We start from the raw sequence: 20,819 nt of genomic DNA, 5'->3' as shown, positions 1-20,819 counted from the left end.
AACAGAGATTCAAGTAATAGTGAGAATATTGGAAACAAATGGTTAAATATAAAACAAAACACAACACTCTTTCTTGAGCCTAAACTTAACTAACAAGGAATTCCCTATCTCCTACAAGATAGGTTCCCCCTTTCCCAACATTTTGAATCCGGTTGGTTGAGATCCCTTCGGCTGTCAGCTTGTTCTCACAGACTGAAGAACTAACTGCATCCCAGATGTAGTTTCAAAAGTTCGTTGTCTTACTTCTAAACCGAATAACCTTGTCTGTTGTTTTTTCCTGCAACCTCTGCAATTTATTGATTAGCATTTTGTTCAGACTGTAACTGGGGGTGGGGGGCTTTGTGAATCATATAGTACATAATTTGCATATGACCAGCCAGAGTGAGATAATCATCTCTTTCCCACTGCTTACCAGGACTATGTGGATCACCTTTTGGTGACTTGTCTTAACTCACAGACCTAAGGAGCATAATTTTTAGTATATATGCATAACACTTCACATATTTTCCGTACATTCATCTCACAATGCTTATGATGACCAGTGTGACATTTGAGACCTTACATGACATTCTTTGGCAGACTAGTATGCAGATATCAGACCCAGGGGATCGCTGTAACCCTTACGTACCCTTGTTCTATTTGCCAGTTGGCAACAAGAGGTCCTTGGGCCACACGAAGGGTAACAGCAAACATGGAGGTTTTAATACAGATCAGATTCACAGCAGGCAGAAAGGCAGAAGTGTTGGTTTCACAAAATAACTTGTTAAATGCTGCAGTGTCCTTTTTCCTGTTGCCAGTAGCCCATCACGCAGGAGTATAAAAAATGAGCCAGTGTGTATTTGTAGCTATCGTTCTGATGAGGAATTTCAGAAAGGATACAGATTTGGGCTTTGTTGTCAAGGGCGTCCTTGTTCCAGTGCATCCTTTGAGAGGGACACAAAGGAGAAACGAGTAGTTAACAGCTGTTCTCTGCATCCAGCTCCTTCTGTAAGCAAGCTGCTTTAGCTTTGCTGTTCTGACAGTCTCAGCTCATACACAGAACCCAGGCGCCTGCTGAGGGGAGAAGTCCTGAGAACTGATGTCATTTCAGTCCTGGTCCAATGAGGAAAGCGAAGTACAGCCTCTTTTGTGTGGCCTGAGGCTATAACTGGAGCTGCAGAGCAGGACTGGAGGGGCTGAGCATATAAACACTGCATCTCTGCCCTGGGAGAAGTTAATTCATTGCTGCGTCTGCTGCCACTGTTATCATCATCATGACTCTCCAGGTAAGAAGGGGGTCTGCTGCGAGGTGAGGCAAAAAGAAGCTCAGTGCAGGAGAGCAAGGGATAAGGATAGGGATGTATTGTAACATCACTGGGCAATGCCCACCCCTGGCAACACAAGACAGAGCAAGGATTATCATTGCATAATCTGGGTTGTCTTGCAGCACAGCAAATAATTTAATTAATTTATTTTAATGTAGGGTGCTTAATTGGTGCATGAATTTTTGCAGGGAGCAAAGGGTTGCCTCTTTGGAGTCTGCTATTTGGTTCATAAAATTTTCAGGGGATGGGTGGGCACCTGCTTTGAAGGCTGCATGCATTTTGGTTGGTATATGGATTATTTTTCTTAGTGTGTGTGGTTGTAGCGGCACTATTATTGGGTACCTGCCTTTGGGAGGATGCATTCATTATTTTATGAGGGTGGGGTTAATTCATGAATTAATTTAGATTGATACAGAAATAAAAAGGGGCACTTTTCCCAGGATCTAGATTATTGGTACATACATTTTTGGGGCCATGAGGGGCCAGTTAATTGTAGATGCTCTTTTGGGGGTGCATGCATTATTTTCTAGGGGGAGTTGTGTTGAAGGCTGCATGCATTTTGCTGGCAAAGTTCAACTGCGTATGGACTGCTAGAGAAACTAGTTGCCTCCTCTCTGAGTTGGATTTGAAGCGTTGCCCCTGTTGCTGGTTTTGAGCCCTCAATCCTTGCAGCAAGGTGGAAGCAGCACTTTCCTTTTTTTTTTTAATCTATATCGTGAGCAACTTAGCCAGTTTTCTCCACAGCAGTCACATTAAAATGATCTCTCCCGTTTTAAGATTTGCAAGCTCATTCCCAGCCTGTTCCATTGCCCTGTTCTCTGAGGGGTTGGTGTCTATTTTGCGCAGGGAGGAGCAGTGTGGCGGTGTGAGTGATGCTTCCAGGAGGAGGTGATAGCAGCTGTCTCCTAATTTCTGCGTGACTCGGATGTTGGGAGTATATTGCCAGTAACTGCAGCGTCACTCCACAGAGAGGGTTAATCTCCTCTGAGGTAGCTTAATCTCCAAAGGGGCATGAGCTGCTGTGTGACTATAGTTTAACAGCACAGAGATTTTTGTGTGTCACTTCACAAACAAAACTCAGACCCTTCTCAAAGGGGTTTGGAACTGAACAGCCACATCCCACCTCTCGCTCCAATTTTAGTTCAAACCAGGTTTTGTTAAATGTCCAGTAGGATCTTAAATTTGTTTCTCTACTTTTTAATTCACCCTTGAATGTGCAAAGTTGGAGTATCTTTTGTTGTAGACTTTTGTCAGCATTGAGATTTTAAAAACAAACACCAAACCTGAGTGAGATTAGCTGGGGTAAAACACTGCACATTTATTACATGATAAACCACCTCCACAAAAAAATGCCCCTCATTCTATACAATGATCAAATACTCTGGCCGGGAACCATTTCAGTTCAGCGTTTAAACAGCAATAATACAATGTGGGAGAAACTTAATCATGTCCATAAAGAATCTCAGAATCAAGTTGGAGAGGAGTGGCAAGAGATTGAGGGAGCAACGTAGTAGCCAAGAATTCAGTTTTGCAAACCGCAGAAACACGGCATAAATGGAGGAGAGAAACTAAATCCTTTCAGACATTTTGCTTTACACCGAAGAAGCCATTTAAGCTTAGGTTCTCTCCCATTTAACTGACATGGTGATGATGCAATAGTAATTTGTGCATTCAAGTCTAGTGAATGGGTTTGTGTATGTGTGGTTTTAAACATGTATAAAGTTTACTTATGGTAGAAAATTCTACTGCTTCTAATTTGAGAAGTCAGAAGGCATTTCAGTCAATACATGATTAAAATAAGCTATATTTTTAAGGGACACTTAAAATTTTTAGATTCAAAGTTTCCCTATTTTACAAGAAACTAGCTCCTATGCAACATTCCATGAAGAATGTTATGCATCCGAAGAAGTGGGCTGTAGTCCACGAAAGCTTATGCTCTAATAAATTTGTTAGTCTCTAAGGTGCCACAAGTACTCCTGTTCTTCTTATTCCATGAACAGTGACTTATGTAGGGGGTGCTGAAGAGCTAAACAATGTGTGTTTATATTAAACTTAACTGTCTTATGCAGGTTAAGTCTTCCCTTCTATTCAGTTCTTGTTGCAGATGGGAATGCATTTTGCATATATCATGATATGCTATTCCTGTAATGTCTATTTTTACACTTGCATATGCAGCCCAGTAAACTAAGATTATATGTAGTATAAGATCATTTAGAGACATATTAACTTAATTTCACAAATTAATTTTGATGTTCCCTCTCCTCTGACAAGTCTGATACCAAGCACAATCTCACTGCACTGTGAGGCCTGATCCAAAGCCCATTCAAGTTAATGATACTGCTGGGTATGGTATAAGAACCTAGATAGAACATTTTCACTTGTTGTTTGTCCTAGTAACTAAATATGACAATTCAGTTGATGTGTTATCATTGGTGTGTAACGGTTAGGTAAATGCTATTTTTATTTTAAGTGCTTGGATGGTGCTCAGAGATGTCTGTGATGGGGGACATATAAGTACAGTCTGAGTTTTGTCGGTGCTTTGAATCCCATACATATTTGTGTCTGTGGGGTCTCTTTTTTTTTTTTTTTTTTTGGTGCATGTTTTTTTAAAAACAGATTTTTATCCTTAAAAGGAATATGCTTGATGTTTAGGCCCTCAGATTTACTTCCTTAAAGACAGGTAAATTCTCTTGTGAATGTCGTTTTTATATATTTAGGCCAAAATTTTCAAACTTAGCTGCTTACAAGTAGGGTCCATGATTTTTCAGAGATGCTGAGCATGCATAGTTCCTATTTATTTCTGGCCTTATTTTAGACCCAGTTATTGGTGCAATTTTTTTACACTGGTCACGTAATATATAAATGTTAATATTTTAAAATATATTTAGTATTGGTGTCTATGCTTTGTAGGAATGATGTTTAGTTACATGTGTGCAAAACTCTTTTTATGATTCCTGAAAAACTTTCCATTACATCGGTCTGATGCTGCACTGTGCAGAGAACCACCTGAGCATGTCCCACTTACACTCAAACAGTAGGTGCTTAGCAGTGTAGCCTAACTGATAGCACAATGGATTGAGACTCCAGCAATGTAGGTTCTGTTCTCAGCTCTGCTGCTGACTGTCTGGGTGACCTTGGGCATGTCAATTCACTCCTCTGTGCCTGCTTTCCCCATCTGTGGAATGGGGGTAATTATATTTACCTCCTTTGTAAAATGCTTTGAGAAGTGGAGATGCAGAGAACTAGATATTATCTGATTAGGCCTGTAATCTGTACTTGTTTGACCATTTAATGTGTGTTCGCATTGCTCTGACAGAAGAATGAAGAACAACATTTAAAAATAAAAAAAAAGAAAGAAAGAAAAGCCCCAAGCCTATCAAGAAAAAGATTAGCTGTCAAATACAGAAGTATTATGAATTACTTTCTCACAATGGCAATGAGTCTTTTCAGAACATTTTGCCAGTAGAGAGACTCTGATGCAATGTCATCTTGATGCTGATCATCTATGGTGGCCTTTAACCTTCGTCTCATCTCAAGCTCTTTCCACCTATGGAGTGCTCTCTGGTGATTTGCTGCTTTCTCATGGCATGCCAGATTTCTAGCCAGATTTTTCCAGTCCTTGTTCCTGTAGAACCCAATGTGGCTGGAACATTAGACTGGAAGAGTTTGCAACAAAAACAGTATGGAGCATTCTGTGTTTTTGAGTACATAAGCCATGGCCTCTTCACTTTGTCACCATTGGGGATTTCACGCCAGTAATGTGTTGGATGGAAACTTCTATTTTCATTGTCTTTGGGGAACATGAAGTTTTTCACTTGCTGTGGCCTATGCAGTACAAGGAAGTCCCTCAGGCTACTGCTCAAGTGGGTCCACGCTCCTGGATCATCTAGACTTAAGGAACTAAACTCAGCAGCAGCTGTTTCTTGCGCCTCCACCACACTCTTCTCTGATTTACACTTTTCTTCAGGAATGTGCATGGTTACATCCATTTGAGATGGAGATATGGATGCTGCAGTAGCTGCCAGGTCACCTGCACTCTGACTAACTGGAAGATCAGGGATCTGCCCACCACTCACCGTGAACATTTGTGTCTATGTATCTAATAAATAAATGCTCTAATAAATTTGTTAGTCTCTAAGGTGCCACAAGTACTCCTGTTCTACTTGTGTCTTTGTATCTCAGGAGAGCGCCTTCCTGCGTAGATAGAAAAGCTTCCTTTGCTTTCTTTCTTTTTCTGAATGCTGCCCCAGAGGGGCGTTTTCTTCTTTCACTCATGACTGCTGTTCTGTGCCAGCTATAGTGGCTCTTAACACTCAATTGAAGGGGACAGGCTGGTAGCAGGGCCTGAGTGAGGGAAGATATCAGCGTCTTAAGGGCCTAATTGGCTCCTACTACTTCAGTTGATTGTCTGTTTGACCTCAAGCGGGTTCAGGGAAGCAGCAGGAAACAGGAAGCTCTCTGAGAAGCTGGTGTTAATCAGTCCAGGCTCCTGGGGGTGCTAGAGAGGTACCTAAGAGGCTCCTCCTCCTCTCTCTCCTTTCAGCTCCTGCTGCTTTCTGTTATTCCCTCTCACCTGTTCTCTTGCTTTCCTGTTATGTCTCTATCCAGACATATAGTGAGATGTAGGTCTTGCTCCAAAGAGTTTAGGGCTTTAAAATAATCTGTATATTTTCAGATTCCAGACAAATCTTCTCTTTCTGTTAGTGAGAATACTGGGCAATGGCTTTTAAACTGCAAACCCACCTGCCACATCCAGAGCAGAGATTCTTCCTTACTTCACCCTTCAATCACAAGCCGGAAGCCACCTGTCTCACCATTATGTAGGTAACCTCTACAGTCAAGAGAGATGCACTATGGTGCCACCATCCATTATCCAAATGGCCATGATGGAAACCTCCCTGTAACCTGTTCACCATTCTAATATGGGTCATATATCCTCCCTCCAATTATAGATCAAATTTGTGTTAATCTACAGTATACATTGTGGCTCCATCCCTTCACAGTATGCTTCATACACCTTCCTAATATAGCCCTGGTATAGGCTTCCAGGATAGGTAGTGTTGGCTATACAACAACCCCTACTCTTCTCATTTATTTATATATGTGCAACAGGGCAGATGCAAGTCTCTTTCATGAGGCAGCTGGTGGGAGGAGGGGTTTCTGCCCAGTTGGTCAGGAAAGGATGGGCAGATATAAGGTTAATCATGGAAAGTTTATTGACAATTTCTTGTTTTATTTAACTTATTAAGTCTGGGTATATTTTAATTAGGTTGGGCCTGAGATTTTTTTTTGTAATTGATACTGAATCATTAAGATGCTAATGTAGCTTCTGTTTTTAAACAGTAACTTTCATGAGACCTCAGAGATGTGGCCCACAAATTCCACCAGTATGACTGGGTGTAGAGTCCAACAGAAATTGTACTTTGTCTTGAAAGGCAAGCACCAGGGAAATACAGCCTGTAACCCACATGAAAGCTACATTTGAGACCCTACAGTAGGCACAAGTTCTGACAATGAAGCATGTAACTAGTGTGATCCCACTTACTCCAAATTGTGCACTTAAACTATAGGACCGATAGCATTGTAGATTATAACTTTCACCTGGTAGTCCTGGTGAAAATTTTGAGCTCATCTTGGCTGCAGTTCAGAATTGAGGCTTAATTATGTTTAAAAAAAACAAAAACAAAAAACACCCAAACACCTGATAAAAACTTGGGAGGAAAATTCTTTATGAAATATTCAGCAACTCCACCCCTGAGAGTTGAGAAAGCTTGCACTTTACTTTTCTAGTCTTTCGGCAAAACAAGTAATCATACCTGGTGTTTCTAAACACCACCTTCCTCCCCTCCTAACCTCTCCCCCTGACCTTTGCACAACAAAATATTCATACTTGCATACGGTATAGACTGTCACACCTCAGAAATAAACAAAAAAGCCATAAGTACATTTTCCCCTCTTTGCAAGTCACTTTTAACTCTTAATCGAGACATAGTCAACTTAAAGCAGTTTTCATTGTCAATGTAACTCCCTCGAGAACACTGAATTTACCGTGTTCAATTAACATTCAGAAGATACTGAAAGGCACCACATATTTAGCTTTGACAGTGAGAAAAGATCACATGGGTATAATTATTTTAACACTAGAAATACAGGTTTCCTATATATTCAGGAGCCTGATGAGGCTGTATTTGGAGACATAATTTTTGCCCAAGTTAGGTATAGCATACTCTGCTAACTTATTATTCTAAGGAAACCATGTACTTTCCCTTCACCACAACTTATGCCACCAAAATAAAATCTGTTTACTTGGTGCACTTTCACATTAAATAAATCACTGAGTTAAAATATATAAATCATTTCACTCCCTGCGGATATAGAATTTAATGCAGTAACTCTACAAAAATCACATTCTATGTAGCACCGTTCAGGGCAACTGCACCTGCATTCCCCCCATGTGGTCCACCAAGGGCACCCACTCTAGGCACCCAGTTCCCCTGATGTTATCTCTCTTGGGCAAAGTCCCATATCTCTCTCTCTCCGGAGTGGGATTTTTTGAGGCTGCAGTTTCCTACACTGTGAGTTCCTCAGCAAGCCACACTGCCTAAACAAGCCAACATCTGCGCTTTGCTTTCTCTCCAAAGACTATGAACAGTTGTAATTGCCCTCAGTTATAATTACCACATAGCTCTTTATAAGCAAGTACATTCATTCTTAAGGTGAAAGCATTACATAGATAACATTTAAAACATTAAAAGAATCTACATGCATGCTAATAAACTTACCAGGGATTACATCCAGCTCCAACAAGAGCTCTGGTAGGAATCAGTCCTTCAAATCCCACAAAACATTGGCTTTTTTGTTTGTTTGTTTGTTTGGTTGGTTTTTTTGTGTTTACAAGTTCATAACAGCCTCAGTTCAGAAGTAGCACTTGCATGAATAGGTTAGTCTTTCCTTTACAGAGCTTGGGCCTTTGATCTTGAGACTCCAGGAACAGGTAATCAGCAGACTGTGGTCCTCTCCTACACCCCTCTACACATTATTGCTGTTATATAGTTAAGAAAATAAGAATGGCCATAGTGGGACAGCCCAATGGTCCATCTATCCCTGTATCCGGCTACCATGGTTGGCCAGTGCCAGATGATTCAGAGGGAGTGAACAGGGCAATTATCAAGAGAGCCATTCCTTGTCCTGCAGTCCCAGCTTCTGGCCATTGCAAGTGAGGGACATCCAGAGCATGGATTGCATCCCTGGCCACCTTGGCTAATAGCCATTGATGGACCTACCCTCCATGAATTTATCTAGTTCTTTTTTGAACCCAGTTATGGTTTTGGCCTTCACAACATTCCATGGCAATGAGTTGACTTTGCATTATGTACAGAAATACTTCCTTTTGTCTGTTTTAAACCTCCTGCCCATTAATTTAATCCAGTAACACCCTAGTTCTTGTGTTATGTGAAGGGGTAAATAACACTGCCTTATTTACTTTCTCCATACCATTCATGATTTTATAGACTTCTATCATATACCCTTCCACCCCCTTGCGTTGGCTCTCTTCTAAACTGAAGATTTCCAGTCTTTTTAGTTCCTCCTTGTATAGAAGGTATTCAAGGTGTGGGTATATTATGGATTTATATATATCCTATATTTATATTTTCTGCTTTACTAGCTATCTCTTTCCTAATGGTTACTAACATTATTAGCTTTTTTTGACTGCCGCTGCACATTGAGTGAATGTTTTCAGAGAACTATCCAAGATGACTCTAAGATCTCTGTTTTGAGTGGTAACAGCTAAGTTAGACCCTCATCACTTTGTATGTATAGTTGGGATTATGTTTTCCAATGTGCATTACTTTGCATTTATCAATATTGAATTTCAGCTGCCATTTTGTTCCCCAGTCACCCAGTTTTGTGAGAGCCCTTTCTAACCCTTTGCAGTCAACTTTGGATTTAACTATCTTGAGTAGTTTTGTATCATCTGCAAATTTGGCCACCTCACTGTTTTGCCTAAGTGTGACCAGTGTCAGAACAAGCATGTCTCAATTAACATTTTAAAGACGGCTAGAATAATGACGGTTGATGTCAATGGTACATATGGTAGTTCAGCAGAAGCTATCAGTGAGTCTATTGTGTCCACTTTCTTATCCTTTTAGGAGAGTTAGGGTAGAATGTTCAACCAATGCAAAGCACTTGAGGATTAGATGTAAAAAAAAAAAAAAAAAAAAACCCACCTTTTCACAGAGATTTGTGTCCAAGTGTCTAAATTTAGAAGTAAATTAAATGCACTCATCCAATCTGATTCCTATTGGGTATGAAACCATAACTTCAAATCAGAAATTTGCACAGCTACACACCACAGGGTTAAAACCGCATCTCTGACCGCTCTTGCCTGTGTGACCTTGTCAAAAATGAAGATTTTTTTCAGCGTCTTGGCCAGCTTCTTCCAAATCCAATTGGCATTATCCTTCCCAATCATCTTCTCCCATTGCAAGGGAAGTTCTCACCTGAATAAGAAGAGTCGACACCCAGTATGGAGAGGATGGTTGCATCCTGCTTGGGTAGGATGATAAGGCAACTCCCCAATCCCTGCTGATGAGACCAAGCCACAGAAGTCAAATTGACAGCTAAAGGAACACTGTGTGACTTTATTGAATACATAGCATATTATAGCACAAACTTGTAGGGAATACATTTTAATTTACAAATACTAAACATATGTATAACATATACCCTACAGTGTTTTACAATGTCATTCTTGCAAATATAGCAAACTTTGGATGAAACTTTCAAAAAAATGCATGTAGTAATTTTGCATTGTTATATAGAGTTAAGTATTTGGTTTACAAATCATTGAAACTAACAGACTGTGAATTACATTATCTAGACTTCAGGGCTAACCCAGTGCAAAAGGACCAGAAGCTCTGAGGTCACAGAAAGATACGTAGGTGGAAAAGGGTAGAGAACTCTGTACTAAGGACTTGACTGGGACCAGTAACATAGGGACAGAGAGCAGCTAGCTCAGTGTGATTAAGATGAAAAGAGACTTTCAAACCCAAATCGCCCCCTTTGTGTTCATGTAATGGGTAGCTACAATGTGTCCTTGCACTTCTGGCATATAGGGGTGATGCATCAGTTAGACTGACTGTTGCATTAGCCCCCCCATATACAGTTTCGTCACCACTGCCATGCATGCACACACAGTTGCACTGGCAGCAGAGAATTGAAAACAAAGTGGGAGTGTACTCAGCATCTTTTCAAAGGGCTTTACAGCTCCCTGGACTACTTCTTGGATGCAGTTTCCATAAGTTGGGGGTATAATAGGCCAGAGGAGGCTAAGCCTCCCCTGGTGCAGACGCTGCTGCCCTGCCACCAGACACCTGGGCCATGGTGGCCCCGCCTGCGCTCCGCCTCTTTCCGTCCCTGCTCTGCCCCTTCCCCGAGGCCCCCACCGCCCGCCGCTGCCTGGCTGAGTCCCTCCTCTCCTGCCCTCCACCCCCCACGAAGCCCCCGCTGCTCAACACTTCCTTGTGAGCAGTAGGGGCCTCGCGGTGGAGAGGGGGCATGGAGAAGAGGAGGGATGTGAGGAGTAGTGGGGGGGAGGGGCTCGTAGGGGAAGAGGGTGGAGGAGAGGAGAAGGCAGCAATCAGTGGCAGGGGGAGCCGAGTGGGGAGGGGGGCCAAGTGGAGGTGGGGCCTGGAGCAGAGCGGGGGTAGAGTGTTGGGTGGGGCCACAGGCGGAAGTGGAAGCTAGCCTCCCCCAGGGGAAGCTTCAACCACCACCATGGTAGTTCCTCTGCATCCCTGCCCTCAACTCAGATTCTGGATATGAATGACATATAGTTCATAGAATTTATAAGCAGCTTGCATGATCATACCTGTGACATTCCATTTCACCACTTAGGCTGTATATGGCTCCAATTATTTAGCCAAAAATATGTATTTGGGAGGAGAGTGTTGGCTTCTTTTAACAGTGTTGATTTATCAGCCAAGCTGGCCAAATTTCTGGCCAAGTATAATTTGATTAGGGAAGTATTGAGAGGAATTTACCTTTATGTATCACTGATGACAGGGAAGCAATTAGTAAATTTATGAGGATGCTACAAAGCCTAAAGCACACAAAATAGGGATTAAAATGTCTAATACGCCATTGTTTGATTCCCCCCCCCCCCGCTCCGCTTTTCACACTGATTTCGACAGTGCTACAGAAGATGTAAAAAAATTAAAAACGAGGCCAAGCGATGATGAGCTGAAGGAACTATATGGACTCTACAAACAATCTACTGTTGGAGACATTGATACTGGTACTTTATATGTGTGTGTGTGCATAACCCCACCACCACCACGACACACACATTTAATTCTGTAAATTTACTAAAACTAAACACTCTTTAGGTAAAATGGTATAATAACAACCGACAAATGTTTGTGGAATTTTTTGTTTTTTTTTCGGCAGAGTGTCCAGGAATGCTAGATCTGAAAGCCAAAGCCAAATGGGAAGCATGGAACCTTAAAAAAGGTGTTTTTACCATTAAGTTTACACTAAGTAATCAATGTTATAGAATACCAAATAAGGAAAGGTAATGACTACTATTTTCCTTTGCAGGTTTATCAAAGGAGGACGCCATGACTGCCTATATTTCTAAAGCAAGAGAGATGATAGAAAAATATGGGATCTAAAATACTCCACAATAATTCCCATAAATAATTCATTAACTTTTCAGTAGCTAATGAACTAACTCTTTTGAGGAAAAAAATGCAAAACTAACATTTTCGTGTTTAGTTTGACACTAAGATTTACCAACGTGAGTTAATTACCTACAAGGGAGTATTTACACATGCACTGTACTTCTTAAGACACTAACTTACTTACTTTAAATACATTTTTACCTACAAGATTTATTTAAGGTTTTAAACGGTCTCTTCTTTTTCCCTTTTTTTGAGGAAGCAGAAAGATCACATTCCTCTTCCTATCCAGCCAAAGTAAATTCTGAAGACAAAACTACTTACCTGTCTTTTTTTCCCAAAAGATGTAATTGGATACAGGGAGGGGGATTTAAAAAGAAAGAAAAAGAAGAGTAGTTTTTAAGATAGCTGAGTCAGGCTAATGAGGTCTCAAAGAGTGCCGATTTAAAGGAAACATTAGTTACTTCCTGGATCCAATAATGGATAAATATACTTGCGCAAATATATCTCCCTTCTGTTAGGGTATGTCTACACTACCTGCCGGATCGGCGGGTAGCGATCGATCTATCGGGGATCGATTTATCGCGTGTAGTGTAGAAGCGATAAATCAATCCCCGATCGCTCTGCCATCGACTCCGGAACTCCACCATGGCGAGAGGCGAAAGCGGAGTCAACGAAGCCGCACCGCGAGGACGTGAAGTAAGTAATTTTAATTCGATCTAAGATATGTCGACTTCAGCTATGCTATTCTCATAGCTGAAGTTGCGTATCTTAGATCGATTCCCCCCCGCCCCCCCAGTGTAGACCAGCCCTATTACAGTCATAGAAATGCGGGTGTAGAAAAACTACATTTTAAATGGAAATAACTTTGGGTCCCTCCAACCCCCACAGAGCTTATTCTTGCTTAGATGCTTTATTGGGCCAGATTAAGCTATGGTAAAGGCAGAGGGAAGCCACTGAAGCCCGACATACTATCTTTGCAATGCTTTAGCCTACCATCCTCCCACCAGCCCCAAACTCTAACCACCACAGGGAAGCAAATTAATGTACTGGCTGTTTATTTTTAAGAATCAGAATTTTCCTAAGTATCATCATAAATTATATCCTGGAGAAACCTTTGGCTCTAGGATGCACCTGTATTAATACATCAACTGTTAGCCCTGTTGCTACAGAAAGTTGCTTACCTTGCCTCTGTGGTAGTTGTAAAGTTGTATAGAAAATGTTTTGTATTATTTACTGCTTTGGACTAATCTTTGACCCCTCTCCCTGCAAAATAAAGACATATACTCAGAGATCAACAGTTTCTATACATTTTGTCATATAGTCTGCCATGAAAATTTCATTAGCAGGGTCCAGCAGATAAAAGTGTCCTCCAGGAAGCTTGTGAATACTGGTATCTCCACTTGTTACATCCTTCCATGCTGAAAGAGAATTAAATATGTAAAGCATGAGAGAAATATCAACTTGTGTAATTGTTTTACATAACTTGTTTCAAGTTTATTGAAATTTTTCTAATTCCTTATGAATCATTCTGGCTCATATACTGCAAGAATCCTTCATATTTCCATATCAATTAAAATGAGATTATGGACAGAGCTGCTCATTAATCTGATTCAACAGAAGTCTAGCTAAATATTAAAGGCAAAGCACGCTACTAGTTACCTTCTAAATCATATGGCAAATCTTCAGACCCAGCAAAGCATGTAAGGTCACAAGAGAGACCATCCATTACCAGTTCCTCAGAGCTGTGAACATAAAGGAGAACTTGAATCTTTCCACTCTAGGTTCCCCCTCCAAACACAAAATATCTTTTTCTTCCCCCTCTAAAACATAATAAAACACTTTGCCAATGTACTCTTTAGTACAGAATGCAACCTGCTATTTACTTATTATAAATGGGATGGGGAAGAACTGAAGGAGAAGGAGTTGTTCTACCTTTAAGATTCTAGGCTGGATCTTTAATTATGCTGTTGTTTCTATTACACAAATGCTTTTATCATGGAAACAAAGATTCAGGGACAAAAATGGAAGAGCCTTGTGTGATAGGTCTCAGTACAGGTGAATGTTCTATTTTAGACTATGAATGAATAGTCCTAGTCTCAGAATATACTGTAAAACTGTACTACTTACAGAAAGGCCTGAACAACTGTAACATCTGCTTTTAATGCAGGAATGAAGTGTTTCATAATATCTTTGTCCTGCAGAAAGTCAGGAGGAGTACCTCCAAGAGACTGTATCACTTTGATAATTTCTTCTTCGTCTTGGTCTTTTATTGTGTGGAGAGGATAACAATATGGTGTCTGAAAGTATCATATAAAATATATTAGGTGTTTCATAAAATACACTGTAAACAACTGTCCCTAAAAGATTTAAGTCGTGGGAAAGAAGCTTAAAGAACATCTAACCTGTAGTGTTTTCCCCTGTCCCCAGTATAATAGTTGCATTATGAGTTAGCGGCTGGTTGGTTTCAGAAGTCACATAATCTTTATAGAGATGATAATCTTGGAGTGGAAAAGAGGCTGCCCTAACACTTCTATAGAACACACTGTAGTGGTTATTAAGTGGACTATAACAAAAGGCATTGCTAAAGCTTTGTATCTGTCTCTTGCTGCTAGACAACAGTTTCTGAAAATGTAGCTTGTGAGGGACACAGAAATATAAAAGCTATTCAATTTTTGGTGTAATTTTTTATTCTAAATGCTGAAACCAAACTACCAAAAGAATGTCTTTATCAGAAAGCCAAAGCAAGTAATTTATACATGATAGTTGTATAGCTAAGTGCTATTTTATTTCATATTATCAAAGATTATATCACTTACATGTGGGGCACCTGCGCTTGATATAAAAAGATGCTCTGGTTGTAGTCCATATTTTTTTTTCAAGTGTACTGCAACTGCAAAACTAACATAGGATCCAAAACTGCATTTAAAAGAGAAGCCAAATTAATCTGATTAAACGTATCTTGCAGGACACATTTAAACACAGTTAGAATCCCAACTCTAGTAAGGTGCAATTACTGTGGTAAACATTCTTAGAAACCATAAAATGGTACCTTGGAGCAGTGTGTTATAGGTCTCGAATTCCGAGAAGTAACTTTAAAGAGTAATGATGTTAGTCAATTCACATGTAAAAGAGAAATCAGATTGCAGATCAGACCTAGTGCAACACTTTTGCTTCTTTCACGGTTCCACTTTGCTTTCAGTATGAATGAATGTTTTGAATATTCCTTGAAAACTAAGTAACCTTCAAAAGCCATTTGCTCTTCCATTATTAATGTAAGCAGCAACATTACTATTAGGAGTAAACAGTCATAATCTAAGTAATGATTATTACTCTAATACATTTATTTAGAAGGTATCTGTACCTGCAAGGTTCTAACCCTGACCGATATACATAAACAACAAGAATTTCAAAAAAGCAACAGAGAAAGGATGGTCCAGTGGTTAAGGCACTAGCTTAGCCTGAGCGCAAGTCCCTGCTCTGCCACAGACTTACATCATGACCTTGACCTAGTCATTTAGTCTGTGTGTTCATTCCCTGTCTGTAAAATGGGGCTAGTAGCACTTCCCTGACTCACAGGGGTATTGTGAGGTTGAATACAATAAAGATTATGAAGTTCTACAATGAGGGGGCCATATAAATACCAGAGAGAGATCATGGCCATAAGCAAACAGATCTCAGAAGTGGCATAACTTATCCCCCCACATCAGTGCCACTGATGTACTTTGGCATGTAGTGTGGCAGGCATTCTACAGACAGGTTGTTGACTGAAAGTACTCTGCCTCAATGGAACTGTGCCGATGTACACCAGCAGAGGATCTGGCCTGCAGGGTGAGACAGTGAGCAGTTCCAATTCTGTTTGTTTCACATGTCACTCTCGGTGATAAGGCCAAACACTGTGCAGCCCAGAGAGTGGTCATTTATTAGTTAAGGCTTTATGTTATACGTGCTTTGACAGGCATAAGCTCTGTAATATGTACTAGCTGACAGTTGGCTTTCAAGGAAAGAGGATAGAGAATAAGACTGAGAATATATTATTGCCCTTATATAAATCAATGGTACGCCCTCATTTCGAATACTGCGTATAGATGTGGTCTCCTCATCTCAAAAAAGATATACTGGCACTAGAAAAGGTTCAGAAAAGGGCAACTAAAATGATTAAGGGTTTGGAACGGGTCCCATATGAGGAGAGATTAAAGAGGCTGGGACTCTTCAGCTTGGAAAAGAGGAGACTAAGGGGGGATATGATAGAGGTATATAAAATCATGAGTGAGGTGGAAAAAGAGGATAAGAAAAAGTTATTTACTCATTCCCATAATACAAGAACTAGGGATCATCAAATGAAATTAATAGGCAGCAGGTTTAAAACAAATAAAAGGAAGTTCTTCCTCACGCAGCGCACAGTCAACTTGTGGAACTCCTTACCTGAGGAGGTTGTGAAGGCTAGGACTATAACAGAATTTAAAAGAGAACTGGATAAATTCATGGTGGTTAAGTCCATTAATGGCTATTAGCCAGGACGGGTAAAGAATGGTGTCCCTAGCCTCTGTCTGTCAGAGGATGGAGATGGATGGCAGGAGAGAGATCACTTGATCATTGCCTGTTAGGTTCACTCCCTCTGGGGCACCTGGCATTGGCCACTGTTGGTAGACAGGATACTGGGCTAGATGGACCTTTGGTCTGACCCGGTATGGCCTTTCTTATGTTCTTAAGGATATCCCAAAGCAATTCATTGCAGTAAAACACAGAGGTGTGGATTACTATGGAGAAATCTCCATTCAGAACAAGTAAACGTCCAATATTTTGAAAGTGGAAAAAGCCACTTGGGCCTCCATATTCCACTTATTATCATAACTGACTGCTCAATCATGAATCCAGTTCTGTAAATCCCATTAAGAGAGAGGAGAGCTACTGGGGAAGAAATATGCCCCAGAAGTTTTCCACTATCCAGAAGCAATAGCTCAGTCTTATCTGCACTGAGCCTCATCCACCTGTCCCACATCCATCCTTGCAAACTCAGCTAGGCAGGAAAGGCACTGCTCTGTTGCAGGGACACAGTCATGTAGATCTGGGCATACTGCAGATATCTCAGGGTGGGTATCATATCAGTTCTCTGAGTGGCTCCACTTGTACACTGAACAACAAAGATGACACATGATCACCACTAGAATCCATATAGAAGTGATTTCAGGATAGGTGTGTAATCACCCAAGCTCCACATCTGCAAGTAGATCTACTCTGGAACAATCCTAGTAGGACAAACAGCTCCTTGCAGTTGATGGTTTCAAAAGTACTCAGCAGATTTTTCTACTGGTAATATCAGACTGCTTCACAGAAATGGCAGACACTACATACCACTTGGCTATACCACAGCCCCAACTGGATTGGTATATATCAAATAGTCTCCTTCCAGGCATATGCTCATGAAGTAGACCCAGTTTAGCCACCATTCCTTATAAAAAAAGGGAGGTCAGAGTCTAGGTAATAACTAAGCAAAATACTTAGTTTCAAAAACAGGATATTGAACTAATACATAATAGAGAATAACTGGCTAGATGGTAGTACTCCAGAAAAGGATCTGGGGGTTATAGTGGATCACAAATTGAATATCAGTCACAATGGGAAAAACTCTTTCATAGCTCTAGTGTGTACAAATGTGCTGCTGTAGCATTTGTTGTGTAGATCTACACTATGATTCTGTTTCAGCCAGTCCAGCACTCTGCCTTGGGGGAAAGAGCTAAGTAAGTCACTGTCTACGCTGTGCACCTTACAAGGGCACAGGTTTGCCGCTGTAGCTATGCCGTTGTAAGGTGCACTGTGTACCTGATCTTTATCAAAATAAAACCACCTCCGATGGGCGGTAGTTTCATCGCTGGGAGCGTGGCTCCCGCCGACAAAGCGCTGTCCACACCGGTGGTTTTGGTCGGTAAACTTTTGTTGTTTTTTCACACCCCCGCGTGACAATGGTTTTAAGAATAAAAGTGCCAGTTTAGCTAAAGCCTAAGTATCCGGCCACAGATTTTAGGCTCCTTTGCCACATATTTTAAAAGATTTTTTTACCTGTGACCAAAAAATGCAAAAGGTTTCTCTTGCACGTCTTGAAGCAAAACACTAGTAATGTCATTAACGATAGTTTTCATGTCTTTTGCAGAAGGTTCATTAACACGAGAGCCTCTTCCAGGAAGATTTACAGAATACACTAGAGGGGAAAAGAAAATTATAGTCATTTCAGGTCACTCTAAAATTCATGCCTTTAGATTACCAAAACAGAAATTAACCACACAGTTTTTATTTATTCTGCAGAAAGCAAATATTAACAGCCAGTTACATAAAGGAAGGTTTTTACATTAGTGATGATAATGATTAGGTGAAGTTTTAACTCAGTGGTTAAAATGTAAAGGGCAACATGGGCTTCACTCAAGAGCTTGGTATTAATATTTTTATTCCCAACTATTATTTGTCCAGTTTATTTGGATTGTAAGATCTTTGGACAGGGACTGTCTCTTACTAGGCGTCTTGACAGCACCCTAGCACATGGGCCCCTGATCTTAGGTGGGGCTTCTAGGTATTATTGTAATATAAATAATAATCAGCATTTTAGTTGAAGAATAACTAGTATGTAAATTCTCTATATAAAAAACCGTCTCGCTAGAATCCTAAACTCTATTGGTAACTCTTTTGCACATCCTTTACTGCAATCTTTTTTAGTTTGAAGGCTTTTCACTTATTACCCATAGTAGAACTTGGAATCATGATGTTTATTGACATGGTTATATATTCCTTTCAGCAGCTTGGTCTTCAAAGGACCATCCCTGGATTTTTACCCCACTGTTGTATTGGGCAACTGAACAATGGGTTAAATTGTAAAAATATGTTACTATTTTTTTCATTCTCCTTTTCATAGGACGTGTCCCTCAAAGGTCACATGGAAGCAGGAGGGGTCACACACACCAAGAAGCAAAAAGTATTGTACTTAAAATAAGCCACCACATAACATAATAGATAGCAGGACAAAAATATAGGGTCAGGCCTTTTATAACTTTTTTGAGCAAAGTTAAGACAGTTCTGAAAGCGCATGCTGCTCTCTGAATTTTACTCAACAGTAGTTGCAATTGTTCTGAGGCCCCCCTCTCCCAGTAGCTTTTCTGGAAGTATTTCCATCTAAACAGAAGACTTTTTTTTACTTCAAGGAAAACTGGATGTGACTGGCACAGCAATTCACTGGAGGTATTCAGCGTTTAGGGGACTGGTTTTATTTCAATGCTAATGCTCTCGTGTAATGCCAGATTATTCTCTTTTCTTTGTGAAAGGTCTGGAAAATAGCCATGGCTTCTCCCCTTCAAAAAAGTGCAAGTATGAACCTTTTCCAGAGCTGATACAACGTGATAGCCATGGGAAGCCATTGTGTGACATTGGTTTTGATACAGAGAATGTAGAATCATGCAGAGAAGTTTAGCTAACTTCAATTCATTCTGCACAGGAAAAGGGTCTGTAGCTTCCCAGCATACTGAAATGAATTTTTAAATATCCTTTTTGAGCATTTTTGCTGCATGTACATTTTTTTAAATATAACCAAACATGTTACTGTATTGCTGACCCATTTAACAGATCTGTTTCTAAAAGAGTCAAGCCTGTTTTAGCTTTGAGAAAGAAATTTAATTGAAGGTAGATATATTCATGTTTTGAACCCAGGAACTTGGGACCTGCTTTGCAGTGGCATAGGAGTTGAGGGAACTCAACATCCCAATGGAGGTATTAAGCACTTTGCAGGAGGGAGCCTTGGTAAGAACATTATTAGAAAGATAACTCAGCTCTCTTTACTAGGGCTGAGAATATTCTGTTTAAGATCTTACTACTCTGCATGTTAGTATCCTGTCCAGATGGCCCATCGTTATTAAATTGTACTTGTCATACACAAAAATTACTGACCTTCTATTGAGTTGTCAAAGAGTTTGCCCCATTTTACAAAATGGGTAGCGCCACTTCCAGCCCAGGGGAAGCAAATCAGCCTATAAAGCGCGTTAGGCCTTCTGTATAGACAAGCAACAACCTTCTCCATTCTTGAGGAAGACAAAAAGAAATCTCAGTCATTTGTTCTGTTTAGTTTTTTATTTAAATTAAAGAGTGTGGTTCTAGACTTCATTTAGTTCGAAACAGGCCAATATTTCCTATTGTCAAAACTGCTAGCACTGTGTCATCAGCCTGGAGCTGACCCTGACTGTAATAATCTTTGTGCAAAATATGCCTACTAAGGTATCATTTAAAAGCTAATAACTCGCTGGTCAAGCTTATCATAGTGAAATATATGTAGCAACATTGTATGTGAGGTTAGTACCTAAGAAGACAAAAAAAAAGCAATGCTGCACTTTAGAGAAGGAGGCCTGATCTGAAAGCTTGGTCAATAATGTGTTAGAAGTAAGCGGTAAGGACTTTACTTTGAATCAAGTGTAGTTTGTTAGGTTAGGCAGCAGAAAGAGTTTTATCTCTGTTTTCCTTGGAACCATTTCTGACTTTTATACCTCATTACTTGAGCTCACTTAAAACCTAACATTTTATTCTTTAATGAAAATCAATCCAGTATTGTGAATGGTTTGGGTAATGTCATTTAAGGTGTTAAGCTGTTGTATATGATTCCCCTAGAGGAACGGACTGTCCAGAAGAGAGCTGGACAGTGCAGAACATACATTTTTGGGGAAAAATTTGGGAGTGGGAGTGTGTTGGGGTCACCTTGTAAATGGTAACCAAGGCTGCTGGAAGCCAGAGTGTTTCTGGTGTGTGCTGACAGGCTGCTGGGTTCAGAACTGCTGGGGCAGAGCTTTGGCTTTACACAAACCCA

General features: G+C 40.4%; 2 protein-coding genes across 3 annotated transcripts; one reads left to right on the top strand and one right to left on the bottom strand.

Moving 5' to 3' along the window:
• Nucleotides 1-963: 963 nt before the first annotated feature.
• Nucleotides 964-13,277, top strand: LOC128832874 (acyl-CoA-binding protein homolog). Of its 2 annotated transcripts, none has more exons than XR_008444076.1 (3): nucleotides 964-1,265; nucleotides 11,754-11,816; nucleotides 11,904-11,928. XR_008444076.1 is itself a non-coding variant. In XM_054020567.1 (3 exons), exons 1-3 carry the CDS (start codon nucleotides 11,433-11,435, stop codon nucleotides 11,975-11,977), a joined length of 306 nt encoding a protein of 101 aa, XP_053876542.1. In that variant the 5' UTR covers nucleotides 11,125-11,432; the 3' UTR covers nucleotides 11,978-13,277. The 2 variants fall into 2 exon arrangements, 1 of the variants encoding a protein (XP_053876542.1); XM_054020567.1 differs by lacking the exon at nucleotides 964-1,265 and adding an exon at nucleotides 11,125-11,601 and having other exon boundaries at nucleotides 11,904-13,277.
• On the bottom strand, nucleotides 13,169-20,042 carry LOC128832873 (S-acyl fatty acid synthase thioesterase, medium chain-like). The gene is made up of 6 exons (XM_054020565.1): nucleotides 19,913-20,042; nucleotides 18,044-18,182; nucleotides 14,803-14,902; nucleotides 14,114-14,283; nucleotides 13,646-13,728; nucleotides 13,169-13,404 (listed from the first exon to the last, which is right to left on the bottom strand). The coding sequence occupies exons 1-6, from the start codon at nucleotides 20,040-20,042 to the stop codon at nucleotides 13,271-13,273; spliced, it is 756 nt and encodes a 251-aa protein (XP_053876540.1). The 3' UTR covers nucleotides 13,169-13,270.
• Between the last annotated feature and the right edge of the window lie 777 nt (nucleotides 20,043-20,819).

The sequence above is a fragment of the Malaclemys terrapin genome, chromosome 2 (assembly GCF_027887155.1).
Source record: "Malaclemys terrapin pileata isolate rMalTer1 chromosome 2, rMalTer1.hap1, whole genome shotgun sequence".
Lineage (NCBI taxonomy): Eukaryota > Metazoa > Chordata > Testudines > Emydidae > Malaclemys > Malaclemys terrapin.
Note: the sequence above shows the minus strand (reverse complement) of the source record. Positions and strands in the feature narration are given on the sequence as shown.